At 40.5% G+C, this 16144-nt stretch overlaps 1 protein-coding gene across 4 annotated transcripts in view; it reads left to right on the top strand.

Annotated features, from left to right (window-relative positions):
- spag17 (sperm associated antigen 17) overlaps window positions 1-16144 on the top strand; it is a 239250-nt gene that overhangs the window by 13621 nt on the left and 209485 nt on the right. For all 4 annotated transcript variants that reach the window (XM_048541477.2, XM_048541476.2, XM_048541475.2 and 1 more), the window contains exons 5-8: window positions 2793-2924; window positions 4004-4178; window positions 7706-7897; window positions 9037-9224. In XM_048541477.2, coding sequence (XP_048397434.2) covers window positions 2793-2924; window positions 4004-4178; window positions 7706-7897; window positions 9037-9224 — 687 coding nt within the window. The remainder of the gene's footprint in view (window positions 1-2792; window positions 2925-4003; window positions 4179-7705; window positions 7898-9036; window positions 9225-16144) is intronic.

Below are 16144 nucleotides of genomic sequence, written 5' to 3'. Positions count from 1 at the left end.
GACATTAACCTCACAAACTTTAAAAAGTACATGGATAGGCGCTAGTAATATTGCTTCATTCAAAGCTATGGGCCACTTAAAGGAAAGTGAGACTAGCGTAGATAGGTTGGCATGGACCTGATGGCCTGAAGCACCTTTTCTGTGCTGTATGACTGTGAGTAAGAAAAATTCTAAAGCACGGACCCTCCATACGTGGTTAATTAAAAACACGTCAAAAATAGTATCAAACCCAAGACATGTAATTGGGCAAAGCTAGCAGGCAGGTCAGAAGATTGGACAGAATATTAAAAATGGCAAAGAATTACAAACAATTAGTTAGTAGGGAAAAAGGAGTGTGTGAGAGAAACTTAATCTAAAACATGATAATAAATAGGAAAAAGTTTCTTCCGATATTTAAAAAAGAAAACAGGTAACAAAGTAAGTGTTATCCTGTAAAAAAAGAGACTGGGGAATTAGTAATTAAGCATATAGAGATGACAGGCAGGTTGAACAGATATTTTCTATCAGTCTTCATTAGATTGGATACAAGTACCATTCTGGAAATAGCTGTAAGTCAAGAACTGAATTGGAGAGAGGACTCAAGAAAATTACAATTACTAGGGAAATAGTACTGAGTAAATTGTTAGAGCTGAAAGTTGACAAATTCCCAGGTTCTGATTGGTGTCTTCCTATGGTTTTAAAAGAATTAGCTAGTGAGACAATTAATGCGTTGGCTTTAATATCTAAAATTCATTAGATTCATAGATGATTCCTTTGGTTTGGAACATGCTAATTGAAAAGCATGTGGTTCAGTGGCTAGCACAGCTGCCTCACAGTGCCAGAGATCTAGATTCGATTTGGGTCACTGTCTATGTGGAGTTTGCACATTCTCCCTTTGTCTACGTGGGTTCCAGCCGGGTGCTCCACTTTCCTCCCACAGTCCAAAGATGTGTATGCTAAACTTGGCCATGCTAAATTGTCTGTAGTATCAAGGTATGTGCAGGCCAGGTGGATTGGCCATGGTTAAATGCAGAGTTTTAGGGATAGCTTGGGGAAGTTGGGTCTGGATGGGATGCTGTTCGGAGGGTCATTGCACATTCAGTGGGCTGAGTGGCCTCTTTCCACACTCTGGGGATTCTATGATTCTAATGTAACTCCTTTATTCAAAAAGGGAGGAAGGCAGAAAGCAAGAAACTACATGCCAATTATCTTAACACCTGTCTTAGGAAAAATGTTTGAAGCTGTTGTTAAAAATATTATAATAAAGCACTTGGATATGTTGAAGGTAATTGGGCAGGAGCTAACATAGTTTTGTCAAAGTGAAATTATGTTTAATTAATTTATTGGAGGTCTTTGAAAAATTAACTTGTGCCGTTTTCAGAGGGAAGCCAGTGGATGTATTGAGCTTTGATTTCTAGAAGGCTTTTGATAAGGCACTACATCAAAGGTTGTTGCAGAAGATAGAAGATCATGCTGTTGGCTTACATGGAAGATTGTTTAGCTAACAGGAAGCAGAGAGGAGGATAAATAGATTTTTTTTAACCTGCAGGATGCCCTGAGTTATGTGCTACATGGGTCAGTGCTGAACCTCAACTCATTATAATTTATATAAATGATTTGGGTAAAGAGAGCGTAAGCATTGTTGCTAAATTTGCTGATGACAGTGATAGAAGTGAACTTCCTTGTGAGGAAAGGCGAAACAGACTAGACCTGTACCCTCTGCAGTTTAGAAGATTTAGGCATGACTTAACTGAGATATGCAAAATATTGAGGGGAATTGACTGGGTGGATGTGGAACGGATGTTTCTTCTTGTGGGAGAATCTAGAGCCAGGGTTCATTATTTAAAAGTAAGAGACAGCCATTTAAGATAGAGATGAAGAAACATTTCATCTTCACCTCTGAGGTTTAAGAGTCTTTGGAGCTCCCTTCCTCAAAAGGCAGTGGATTTAGAATCTTTCAATACTTTGGGTAGTGGAGGATAGATTATTGAATAAAAAAGGGATGAAAGATTATTTGGGTGTGCAAGAATGTAGAGTTAAGATCAAAATCAAATCAGCCATGACTTTATTAAATGGCTGTGTAGGCTCATACGGCCAGGTGGCCAACTGTTGTACCTTGTATGCCTGTAAGGCCCTAAACACTGACAATCTCTTCAACCTTATAATAATGAAGGATGTTGTTGAAGTGAATGACAGATGCATTTAAGAAGAAGATAGATAAGCAAGTGAAGAGAAGAAGTGAGGCAAATGACGATATGCTCATAGATCACTTTGACCAAATGGTCTGTTTCATAGTTGTAAGTTCTATGTAATATGTAAATATCTTTTCCTCTCCATATATTTTTCCTCTAAATCCCTATTTAATACCTACCTCGCTTTCAAACTTCTGTTCACCTGTCCCAATATCACCTTCTTACCAGCACCTTCTAATTAGTTACATCCCAGTGAAGCACTTTGGGCAATATTTTGCTTAATTAAAATAAGCTACTGAAACTTTCACCCATGCAATTGTTACTTCTAGCTATGACTATTCCAACATACATCCAGCCAGTATCCCATTTTTCATCCTCCATGAACTTGAGGTAATCCAAATCTCCAGCATTTAGTGGGCCAACATGAGTAACATCAACACTTCAGCTTGACAATGCAATGTGATATCTGCACCCTTGAAAAATTACTTCACTGCATAGCACCTCTGCACAGCTTTCTTCTGTAATATCAGTCATATTTCGAAACTGTAAAGGAGCTACAACAGTTGTAACTTATAAATTTTGTACATCGGAGTTCCAGCTCTGTGTTTTTGCTTATTCTAGGTCACAGAAGTAGCGTGGGAAACGCTTGCTAAAGGGGAAGAGCTTTCATTAATACTGCTGTGTGAAATTGTGAAGTTCCAGATCCTGTGCATCAAACAAAAAGACCTTCAAAAAAAAGGAAATGATACCAAAGTAGGTTAAGTGGTGTGTTTCTTTTTCTGTCTTAAAATCCAATAGATCATGGGGTTTTAACAGCTATTTAAAAACTATTAAATGTTTTAATGGAAAATGGGGTAAATCAATTTATTCTAGTTTGGAAATTGTGATAAGGGATCAAATTAAAATTATTTGTTTAAGAATTGAGAAGAATCCTGTTGATCAAAACTTTGCAACATGTGGACAATGCACAAATACATGTTAACCAAGACTTTCTCACTGGCCCATCCCCATGGATCAGTCCAGTAAAACTACTGCATTGTGCCTTGTGCATTTCACTGATTGCCTTCCCAGTGCATCTAGCAGTTCCTAGTGTATGTTCATAAGTCTTCTGGGTACTCAGTTGGTGTAGAACATAGAACATAGAACGATACAGCGCAGAACAGGCCCTTCGGCCCTCGATGTTGCACCGGCCTGTGAACTAATCTAAGCCCATCCTCCTACACTATCCCATCATCATCCATATGCTTATCCAAGGACTGTTTAAATGCCCCTAATGTGGCTGAGTTAACTACATTGGCAGGCAGGGCGTTCCATGCCCTTACCACTCTCCAAGTAAAGAACCTGCCTCTGACATCTGTCTTAAATCTATCACCCCTCAAATTGTAGCTATGCCCCCTCATACAAGCTGACGTTATCATCCTCGGAAAAAGACTCTCACTGTCCAGCCTATCTAATCCTCAATCTGGGTCTTCTTTTTCTGAGTTAGTATTGATCTTACCTACTGATGAACTGACTTCTATGGAATTCTGTTCCTTTGACCTACAATCTGGTGGCTCACCACATGAATATCCATCCTTAACGTGGATTCTATGGTGCCAATCTCTGGTGCTTGCAAGACTGAGATTAAGTGAGGGTTTAATACACCACTGTCTTCGTAAATTCATGTAAAATTATCTTGTAAGTTTGTAGCCTGTTTTTATCAATTCAAAAATAATCATTCTAACAGAAATATCATGTAATCCAGGGACATCTCAGGCCTTCATAATAAGGTGCTGCCAAGAATATTAGAGTTGAATATTTTAACACTTCATTTATTGCATCACTTGCCACAGGCTTCAGTGGACGAGGAAGTAATAGCAGCAAGTGCCAACAAGAAAAAAGCAGACAAAAAAACACCAGGCAAAGGAAAAGGCAAAGCAGAAAGAAAATCTCCAGAACCACCAGTTAGCAGAAGGAATACCAAGCTGTTAAAGCGAGGTGAAGTGGAAATTATAGACAGATGCATAAGTAAGTATTGATTCATAATGTTCTGAATACTGGAGAGTAGTATCTCTACAAAGACAGGAAATAAAATTATTTATGAAGTACAAGTGCAATATTTTTCAAGTTCAGAGCATGGGTTTCTGATTTTGTCTCTTCTCTCCCTTGATCCTTGTGTTGCTTTGAACGATAGAGTTAGGATTTGGGTCTGAGCGTGGGATATCTACTTAACTCATCACTTTTTAATTTGTAGCACTGTGTGATGGAGGAAGATATGAACATAAATTCAGAGCATCAAAAATGTTTCTATTAATAGGTATATAAAAGTATAATTGTTTGGCATGTAGTGGAAAAGCACTTATTATTTGACTTTTCTTGTAAATAGCTTGCCAGGTAAGGGCACACAGGCCAATTTATATAAAAATAATTTACAGTTGATATCTTAAATCATGAGGATAATTACTTCAATAATAAAGCTGTCAGTTTAAAGTTTCAGATCAAAAATATTCTTGGAGTGTAAAATGATATGGTATTTGACAATGGAATTACCGAGGCTTTTCAGTCCAATGGTCAATGTTGGTGTTTGTACTTTTTCCTAATTATCTCTCTCACCATTTTCTATTTCCATCTTACTTCTTGCTTACATTAAGCTTCCTTTTAAATGCAATAATGCTATCTGGTTCCACCCTTCCATGTAATAGCAATCTCACTACTCTCTGTAAAGAAATTCATTCTAATTGTTTTAATTTGATCTGTTGGGTGTGTGTGTGTGTGTGTTGAACTCAGTGAACAAATCTGAATATTTTTTCCTCATGCAGCCTAATAAATCTCTTCAAATTTTATAGTCCTTTGATAATATTTCTTCTAGCATTTTCCAAATTTTAGTAATACTTGCATCCTCTTAATGCTAGCAACACCTTTTTCAATCTTAACTGACCTTTCTCTATTGCTTCAGTATCCCTTTATGAGCCATGTTTACAGTGCTCCAAGTGTGGCCTAGTCAACATCATATAGTCATCATCCTGCTTTCCTTTGGAGTACATTTTGCACTCCAAATGGCCTTCTAGCTTGTGTTGATATTTTTCATAAATTGTGTTCCAATATTTTAAGACGCGGTTTGTTTCTGTATGCCATTTAATTACATGCCTTTAAAGCAATATTTATACTCCTTATTTCTCCTGCTAAAATGAGCTACCTTACATTTGTTGTATGTAATCCCTGTAGCCTGTTAATGAGGTTCAGGGTAAGTCATTATCATTTGAAGTGAATATCATTGTTGATTTGTTACAGCATTTGTGTTATTTGCTTTGATTACAAAATTAACAAATTGCCTAATAGACTTCCTTACAGCAGGTGTACAAAAATAAATGAAAGACCTTATTTAGCCCCTGTCACAACCTTAGGACAAAACAATTAAGTATTTTTTAAGTGCAGTTGCTATTGAAATGTAGGTAAGTAATGCAGCAACAATTTGTGCAAATCAAGCTCCCAGAAACAGCAATCCATAAATGATTGATTAATAGGTCTATTGGTATTGTTGGAGGGAGAAGTACTGGCCAAGACACACAAAAGGAGTCCACTGTTCTTTTATACAGTAGAGCCATGGGAGTCACCTGAGTGCTGCATTGATGCAGCTTCTTTTTCAGCCTTATTGAAAGGATAAAGACTTTCACATTTCAGCACTTTCTCTTCATTCCACTGGAAAGTCTCTCTTGAGAGGGAAATTCTTCAACTTTTGTGGCATTTCAGGAACTAGAGTTCTAAAAATCTGAAAAGAGTCAGTTTTCCTGAAGTTAGCCTCTGGGAAATGCCCAATTGTCCAGCTATAAAGATAAAGTCTCAGTCCTAGACTTCACTTAATATGTCTCTCCACCAATGTCCCCTATAATTGTTTTTACTGCTGCATGGATTTTCAAGACAGCAGCTTCCAGAGGTGGAAGAGTTTCATCGGCTGCCAGTCAGCATATGTGTGGATCTTCCCAGTGGCTTTCTGGCCATGCAGCTTAGAGGAAGCATTGACCCCCACCCTTTACTTTTCTGGGGGTGTGTGGAGCTTGGTTTAAATAAGGAATCATCACAGCCTTTTATTGACATAGATATGAGATGGATTGCCTTGCATATATTTGCTTTCTGGGACTTTGGCCTACTCTGGTCTTCAATTCAAGTAATTTTTAGAAATCCGACATACATCTGAAAGACCAGAACATGAGGTGTGAATTTACCTATTTCAGTTGAAGTGTTTTGTCGTATGAGATTCAAGGCACCTGATCTGCCATAACTTGCAGCTTCATTCCCACTAATATTTTTTACATCTGCATGGACTCCTGAGGTCTCCGAAACTGGAAGTCACTGTTTAGAATAGTTTCTGCAAACTAGTCAGCACGCATGACCATGCAGTTTATTGGGAACATTGGCTTGCAGAGATTTTGCTCATGCAGCCTTCCACTTCATCTCATTAAATATGCAACCATGCTTTTTGGTGTCCTTTTCATGGAATCACATGACCGGAGATGCGAAAATGATTGCTACAGTCAGGACCTTTTGATGTTCACACATCCAGCACTATATTCAAATCCTAGCTGTACACAACTTCACGTGCTGAATGCCAGAAACTGTCTCTCATAGAGTGGTGCTTCATCATTGACTGAGGACCTGGTTTAAAAAGCAAAGTTCACTTCCTGTTTGCAAACAGGGACTTGGAGAATGGGATTATACAGAGGTGGCCAATACTATTTTCTGCAGACTGCCAGAAGAGGCCATGTCTCCATGTATCCAGACTGAACTCAGATACTGGCCTGGCTCAGTATTGTGTGCTTGCTTAAAAGGAACGCTGAGTAGTCAGGAAGCAAGTCACTGATTGTCTGTACTCTGTAAAGCAAAGTGCTACCTTCTTATCTCTGCTTTCTCATATTCAAAGAGTGGCCACTCACTCTAATACCGCCACTGCATGAGGCTCATGGACTCCGGCAACATGCCCAACTCAATTTCTCTTACCCACCAAATTCTCCCAAACTGCTAACACTTCTGTCCTTCTGACTCACTCACTGGGGACACCTTACCACCCATCCTGCTCCTGCATTGTTACCAAATGGTCTTACATCCACTTCTTTTCAATGTTTAGATTCTGAATTTTTACATTTTTCCCAACTTTCTCACCATTAACCACATCACAACAAGTAATGGAAAATTCTGCCCCAACTCTTCAGCTTTATCGATTAGATAAGTGCAGAGCCTGGCCATGGAGCGCAGGTATTTCTTGGGCAGTATGTGTAGCATGAGAAAGATCCTGTGCATTCCATAAAATCAGTCAGAATATGTACACTGTACACCAGTTGAGTGTACATCTTTTGTTGCCTGATCATAAACCAGCTTTGAGGGTGGTCATAAGTTTATAACCTGGGCTGAGAAATGCTACATAAAATACAGAAAACTATAGAACTTATGAGAGTAAGGGGTACTAGACCCTATTTTAATCCTCTGCGTCTGTGAGTGGGTTTTAAATATATTAAATTTGGGCCTGTTGTGTCATTAATCTTCTGTTTATTTAATCACAGACGATGAACCTGATGATGGTCCTCAACATTACATCATAATCCAAGGTTTCCAAAACCTTCAGTTTCTGCTCATGTTGGGAAAACTAGGAATTGATATTTCTGCTGTAATAATGATCAGTTACGAAAAGGACGAAAGTTTCCTGAAACAGGATGTTACTGAATCTGAAAAGGAGCCTTCTGAGACACCTGAAGGTCAGTTAACTACTCTTGCATAAGTGGGGTTGCAGTTGATAGTCTGATGATGGGTCTAGGTCCGAAACGTGAGCTTTTGTGCTCCTGAGATGCTGCTTGGCCTGCTGTGTTCATCCAGCTCCACACTTTGTTATCTTGGATTCTCCAGCATCTGCGGTTCCCATTATCCCTTGCAGTTGATACCAGTCTGATTATTAAGAGCAGTTACTCGTAGGATTGTTCAGTCCTCATGGAATTAAGCAGGAAAAGAAATATAGGGTTGTGTTTTGAGATTTTCATGTTGCAGACATTTCAATGGTCAGATGGTCAAAGGAGCAGCATGTCAGGACTATTTATCTGACTCCATGGGAATTGGCAAGGAAACTTAAATTTGCAATAGGTAATGTCCCTGCACCTGAACTCTGAAAAGGTCCCTTAAAGTCAGATCTTTGGGTTCTGACTCACTTTAGTTTAGTAGTTACCCAGGGATTATTAGAGGATTAGAAACTTGCTGTAAATTCTGAACAATGATTAAACTCAATTTTGACTCACCAGTTTACCCAACCATGCCAACCCTTTCCCCAGTACATGTAACCACTCTCTTCCAGTCTCCAGAAATGACATCCACCCCACCTGAACTGAACTTACGGGATCAAACACCCAGACTGCCTGCTTGTTCCCCTGGAGATGACACCCATTGCCATTAATATGACCTGTCTACAGGTCATTACTTTTTCAATTTTATCGGTTGATGGTTAACCATTTGATCAGGTGTTCAAACTTTGCATCGTTTCTGGGTTGGTTTAGCATGCATTATATTTTAGCGTTTGTAAAGTTTTAGGTTTTCTCCCTAAGACTCACTAATTTCTCTACTTCTCTCACTGAACTAGTCGACTATCTCTTTACCATAAAAGGCACTCAAAAAAGAGCAGCATATACTCTGATTTAAAAATACTATTGAATATAGACGTCTGGATTCTGAAGTTTTCTCTCTACAGTCCATAATCCATTAGTTTATAAAAGCTTGTTCTGTTTATATTCAACATTGATTTACTTCTTTGTAAACAACATGGAAATGATAGATTGGGAAGTCAGCTATACCAGTGAAAAAATTATTATGTTAAAGGTCACCTCTAAATAGCTTTCAAATTTGTTGCTAGCTACAGCTGTTGAAGAGGATAATCAACAAAAGGAGGAAGCTGTCAAGGGCCTGGAGAATTTTTGGAAGTACCTTGAGCCTGTTCTGAATAGTGGAAAACCTGGATCCAAACTATTTGATATAGCCAGACTCCAGTACACAGTGAAAGAAGCCATATTACCACAAGATTGGGAAAATTATGACATGAAGGTCAGTGCCATCCCAAAATGTTAGGCTTACGTTTATCAGAATCAGACTGTTATAGAGTAATTTACACAATAGAAGGGGGCCATTTGGCCTATCAAGGTCACGCTGGCTCTCCATGGAAAAATCTGGTCAATCCTATTACCCTGCACAATTTGTGTAGCCCTGCAAATTTATTTCCTTCAAGTGCTCATCTAATTTCCTTTTGGAATAATTGAATGTTTCTGCTTCTACCATCCTTATGGGCAATATGTTCTAAGACTTGCTACATCGAGTGATTCTTCCTCACAATCCCCCTGCATTTCTTGACCAAAGTGTTAAATTTCTGTTCATTAATTGTTATTTAAGCTTGTCTGTGCTCAGTGTCCTTTACTTTAAAGAGAATAACCCAACCCTTTCCAATGTAACCTTGTGACTAATAAAATCCCATCTCTGCTACCGCATTCTTGTAAAAGTATTTGGCACCCTGTCAAGGACCTTTGCATCTTTCCTAAAGTAAGATGATCAGAACTCAAAGCAATATGCTGCTAAGGGCCCAATCAAAGTTTTTCTTAAAATTTCAGCTTAACATTCCTGTTTTTACATTGAATTCCATTCTCATTGTGAAACTTGAAAGGGTTCAGAAAAGATTCACAAGGATGTTGCCAAGGTTAGAGGGTTTGAGCTATAGGGAGAGGTTAAATAGGCTGGGGCTGTTTTCCCTGGTGCATCGGCGGCTGAGGGGTGACCTTACAGAGATGAGGGGCATGTATAGGATAAATAGACAAGGTCTTTTCTCCAGGATGGGGGAGTCCAAAAATAGAGGGCATAGGTTTAAGGTGAGAGGGGAAAGATTTAAAAGGGACCAAAGGGGCAACTTTTTCATAGAGTGCGGTGCATGTATGGAAGGAGCTGCCAGAGGATGTGGTAGAGGCTGATACGATTACAGCATTTGAAAGGCATCTAGATGGGTATATGAATAAGAAGGGTTTAGACAGATATGGGCCAAATGTTGGCAAATGGGACTAGATTTATTTAGGATATCTGGTTGGCATGGATAGTCGGACAGAAACATCTGTTTCCATGCTGTATATCTCTATGACTCTATGACTGTGAAGCTCAAGATCTTGCATGATTGGCTGAGTACAATTTCAGTATGTCTTACCATGTTTAAAGATTGATACACATGCAGCTCAAGATGCCTGTGGTCCTGTACGCACTTTAGAATTGTGCCATTAAGTCCATATAGCTGTTTCCTAACCCTTCTGCCAAAATATGTTACCTCACAGTTCTCTGTATTAAATCTTAAAGTCAGTGTCTGGGATGGTGAACAACCGCACATGCACACAGTTCTAGACCTGCTGGATCTTCACGTATTATTTCAGTTATTTCGTACACAAAGGCTTCACTGCACATGTGCAGAGAAGAAGCACGATATTGAAACAAGATTTCATGAGGGGAAGAAAGAGAATGAGGGGACGAAGAGCGAAGACTGAGTCTTTTTACTCGTGGGACATGAAAATGGCTGGTTGGCCAGCATTTACCCCTTGAGATGATGGGAGTAAACTGCCTTCTGAACCACTGCTGTCCATATGCTGTATGTAGACCCACAATGCCGTTAGGGAGGGAATTAATAGATGTAGCTTACAGTATGTCCAAATGTGCTCTACTTTGATCTTAACTTAATTATCCACATAATTCTTAGCACACCAGGAATTATTTAGCAAATGATGTACACATCTAATAGTGGATACCGTGTTTTAGGTTTTCTAAGTATGGGCAGGTTAGGTGCAGTTAGTAGCTTTTCTATTGCGAACAGTCAAGGTGAAGTGCTACTTGATATGATCCACCCGTCTTTGCGACATACTGTCTGTTTGTCTGGTATCACGTAAGTATAGGAATTCATAAATCGCTTTACTCATTTATGTAATTGGCAGAACATCCTTCTGGCTTGGATAGCAGCAGACCTAAAGAGGTGAACACTGCCCAAATTACTAATGCATTATAACAGTGTGAAAAAGCTAGCTTCAAGTATGATGTTACCATTTCAGGGTAATCTGTGGGAGAGTAGGCACTTTTCAAGACTGCAAGTGGCAACCTTGGGCTTTACTGAGTTTGTTCGACATACACTGAGGAACGATCTAATCAAGGTAGCCATAATCTTACACTCACATTCACCTTTAAAAGGAGCAGTCAAATGAGTTCCCTAGCCTAAAGTGTTAGTTGAGAAATATGCTAGGAGATTCTCTACTACTATCTACCGCAAGTCTACTTTTACGAGTCAGTGTACGTATTGGGATTCCTACAATTCTACGTGGAATAAGAATGATTTTATTGGCAATTTCACAAATGGGACCCAAGTCATTTGCTTATTGTGCAAACTTTCTGCTCAAATAGAGTGGATCAAAGCCATTCTGCTAGTTAATGGCTTAGATAATATTTGCTTGGTAACATTGACCCCCAATAGCAGCAGGGAGATTGTAGAAAGCATAGGTCGACAGATTTTGGAAAAGTGTGGACGCAGTAGGGTTGTTGTAATGGGTGACTTTAACTTTCCTAATATTGATTGGAACCTCCTTCGAGCAGAAGATTTGAATGGAGCTGTTTTTGTAAGGTGTGTTCAGGAGGGTTTCCTAACGCAGTACGTTGACAGGCCGACGAGGGGAGAGGCCATTCTAGACTTGGTGCTCGGAAACGAGCCGGGGCAGGTATCAGATCTTGTGGTGGGAGAGCATTTTGGTGATAGTGACCATAACACTCTCTCATTCTACATAGCTATGGAGAAGGAGAGGATTAGGCAGAATGGGAGGATATTTAATTGGGGAAGAGGAAACTATGATGCGATTAGACACGAGTTAGGAAGCATGGACTGGGAGCAGTTGTTCCATGGTAAGGGAACTATAGACATGTGGAGATGGTTTAAGGAACAGTTGTTGGGAGTGATGAGTAAATATGTCCCTCTGAGACAGGCAAGACGGGGTAAGATAAAGGAACCTTGGATGACGAGAGCGGTGGAGCTTCTAGTGAAAAGGAAGAAGGTAGCTTACATAAGGTGGAGGAAGCTAGGGTCAAGTTCAGCTAGAGAGGATTACATGCAGGCAAGGAAGGAGCTCAAAAATGGTCTGAGGAGAGCCAGGAGGGGGCACGAGAAAGGCTTGGCAGAAGGAATCCGGGAAAACACAAAGGCATTTTACACTTACGTGAGGAATAAGAGAATGGTCAAAGAAAGAGTAGGGCCGATCAGGGATAGCATAGGGAACTTGTGTGTGGAGCCTGAGGAGGTAGGGGAAGCCCTAAATGAGTTTTTTGCTTCTGTCTTTACGAAAGAAACGACCTGTGTAGTGAATGAAACCTTTGAAGAGCAGGTGTGCATGCTGGAATGGATAGAGATAGAGGAAGCTGATGTACTGAAAATTTTGTCAAACATTAAGATTGACAAGTCGCCAGGCCCGGATCAGATTTGTCCTCGGCTGCTTTGGGAAGCGAGAAATGCGATTGCTTCGCCACTTGCGAAGATCTTTGCATCCTCGCTCTCCACTGGAGTCGTACCTGAGGACTGGAGAGAGGCAAATGTAATTCCTCTCTTCAAGAAAGGAAATAGGGAAATCCCCGGCAATTATAGACCGGTAAGTCTCACGTCTGTCGTCTGCAAGGTGTTAGAAAGGATTCTGAGGGATAAGATTTATGACCATCTGGAAGAGCATGGCTTGATCAAATACAGTCAACACGGCTTTGTGAGGGGTAGGTCATGCCTTACAAACCTTATCGAGTTTTTTGAGGATGTGACTAGTAAGGTTGATGAGGGTCAAGCTGTGGATGTGGTGTATATGGACTTCAGTAAGGCATTTGATAAGGTTCCCCATGGAAGGCTCATTCAGAAGGTCAGGAGGAATGGGATACAGGGGAACTTAGCTGCTTGGATACAGAATTGGCTGGCCAACAGAAGACAGCGAGTGGTAGTAAAGGAAAATATTCTGCCTGGAAGTCAGTGGTGAGTGGGGTTCCACAGGGCTCTGTCCTTGGGCCTCTACTGTTTGTAATTTTTATTAATGACTTGGACGAGGGAATTGAAGGATGGGTCAGCAAGTTTGCAGACGACACAAAGGTCGGAGGTGTCGTTGACAGTGTAGAGGGCTGTTGTAGGCTGCAGCGGGACATTGACAGGATGCAGAGATGGGCTGAGAGGTGGCAGATGGAGTTCAACCTGGATAAATGCGAGGTGATGCATTTTGGAAGGTCGAATTTGAAAGCTGAGTACAGGATTAAGGATAGGATTCTTGGCAGCGTGGAGGAACAGAGGGATCTTGGTGTGCAGATACATAGATCCCTTAAAATGGCCACCCAAGTGGACAGGGTTGTTAAGAAAGCATATGGTGTTTTGGCTTTCATTAACAGGGGGATTGAGTTTAAGAGTCGTGAGATCTTGTTGCAGCTCTATAAAACTTTGGTTAGACCGCACTTGGAATACTGCGTCCAGTTCTGGGCGCCCTATTATAGGAAAGATGTGGATGCTTTGGAGAGGGTTCAGAGGAGGTTTACCAGGATGCTGCCTGGACTGGAGGGCTTATCTTATGAAGAGAGGTTGACTGAGCTCGGTCTCTTTTCATTGGAGAAAAGGAGGAGGAGAGGGGACCTAATTGAGGTATACAAGATAATGAGAGGCATAGATAGAGTCGATAGCCAGAGACTATTTCCCAGGGCAGAAATGGCTAGCACGAGGGGTCATAGTTTTAAGCTGGTTGGTGGAAAGTATAGAGGGGATGTCAGAGGCAGGTTCTTTACGCAGAGAGTTGTGAGAGCATGGAATGCGTTGCCAGCAGCAGTTGTGGAAGCAAGGTCATTGGGGTCATTTAAGAGACTGCTGGACATGCATATGGTCACAGAAATTTGAGGGTGCATCCATGAGGATCAATGGTCGGCACAACATTGTGGGCTGAAGGGCCTGTTCTGTGCTGTACTGTTCTATGTTCTATGTTCTATGTTCTATTCTTATGTGTGCTAAGAATTAAGACGCAACCAACCGCAATATTGTCATTTGGCTTTACAGTATGGCGCACCTGCTCCCACATGAAGATGTATGTATTAATGCACAAGGCCCCGCTCTTGCAGAGAAAAAAGAGCATGTATATATTCTGCATCTGCCTGTAGTCAACAAAATAGGTGACAGCCATTCTCTGGTTCATTCTTCAGGACAATACCTTAAATAATCAAGGTTTCCTGATGCAATCCCATGGAAGTAGTGCTTCACTTGTCTCCCAGATGACCTGCAGGAGAACCTCAAGGGAGGTGTTGCTGAAGCATAGAGCCATATTCTGTCTTTTCTCTTGCACCTCAGGGATGGGTGTGGGAGACCAAAACAAATTGAATGATACTTCTGCCTTGCAAAAACTGAATTGCTAGCTGGGTGCCTTTTTAACTTGGGAGTCGTAACAGGGAGCTTAGAGGTATTGATGAGCTGTAGAACTTCCTGCCTATAGGATTTGGTGTTCTGCTTGCGCAAATAAGAACAAGAATAAGTACAAGGAAACCTTTTGAGTCATCTCCTGCTTTTAGCCCCTATGCCATACTTAATCTCTCAAAAACCAGATTTGCCCAACTTTTCAGGTAATTTCCAGGATCGTTTCTGGTTTCTTACAAGAAAAATAATATGCATGAGTGGCCATTATGTCGCGAGTAGATATGACCCCCTTCATTGTTTTGTAGCTCTCAATGTCAGCAATTTTTGAAGTAGACCAACTGCTGGAATAATATGTTTAACATGAGTATAGCTGCACCTTGCACCTATGCTATTGCTGATACCACTGATAATGAAGAAATATCTTGACGTCTTTTAGCTGTCTTCAGTAACCGTGTCCAGTTTCAAGAAAAATACACTGTGCAGCCTTAGCAAAATGTACTTAATGGTAATAGGTTACCAGGATAATATTGGATGCATCCAAGGATGCAAAGGAAAGTAAACCGGAAATTATAGAGACACCATTAACCCTGTTCTCCTTAGACAGAGTTGGAACAAAGAACTGGAGCAAATATTACACCCTTGTTCGAAGGAGTATAGGAGGATAAACCAAGCAGTCAAAAACCAATTAGTGTAAACTTGATGGTAGTAAAGCTTTTAGATACGATAAGACCTCCCAAAGTGGATTCATAAGTTGATATTTTGGGAATCTGAGCTCCATGGCATCAATGGCCAACCCTCCTTTCTCTGCTCACATTGCTCTTTTCCTCCTCCCTCTCCTGCTCATTGAGGGCCATTGAAATGGATCACCATGGGAATAAGTTTGGAAGGAAATGCAATAATCCAAGTCAAAATAAACACTTGAGCAAGTGTTTGGGGTCTGGAGTACATTGCTTGTGGGGATAGTTGAGTTCATTTCCAATTATAGCTTTGAAAGGAATTGGATAAGCCCTAGAGGAGAAAGTAATTACCCTGCTACAGACAAAGGATAAGGGGATTAGGTTTGGGAAAGTTGCTCTTGAACCAGCATGAACATTTGGGCTGAATAGCTACCTTCTGTGATGTCATCATTCTATGATTCTATCTAAAATTGTCTGTAAAAGATCAACAGTTGTGTAGAATGGTTCAAATGTTACCTCATAAATTCCCTCCTTAAGAGCAAAACAATCTTTGCTGAAAATCTAAACTAAAAACCAAATATGTTGCAAAAAACTAGCAATTCTGGCAGCACGTGTGGAGAAAGAAAAAGGAGGTTACATTTTGTTCTGAATACTTGAGTCCCAGCATGAACCACACATCACTCTTGAAGGGAACTCCTGATACAATTAAGTGCCTGTGGGGAATAGATGTACCATAAACTGTCCAAAATGGAGGGTCACCTCTTCCTGGAACCTGTGGGGATGCTGCCTGATGGGTAGGCATCCAACATGGCATTGGACCCCTTCTCACACTGCATCAAAATGCCTGCAAAGCCAGAGAATTGCTTTTAATT

Source organism: Stegostoma tigrinum, chromosome 12 (assembly GCF_030684315.1).
Source record: "Stegostoma tigrinum isolate sSteTig4 chromosome 12, sSteTig4.hap1, whole genome shotgun sequence".
NCBI lineage: Eukaryota > Metazoa > Chordata > Chondrichthyes > Orectolobiformes > Stegostomatidae > Stegostoma > Stegostoma tigrinum.
This window is presented reverse-complemented; position numbering and strand designations above follow the sequence as displayed.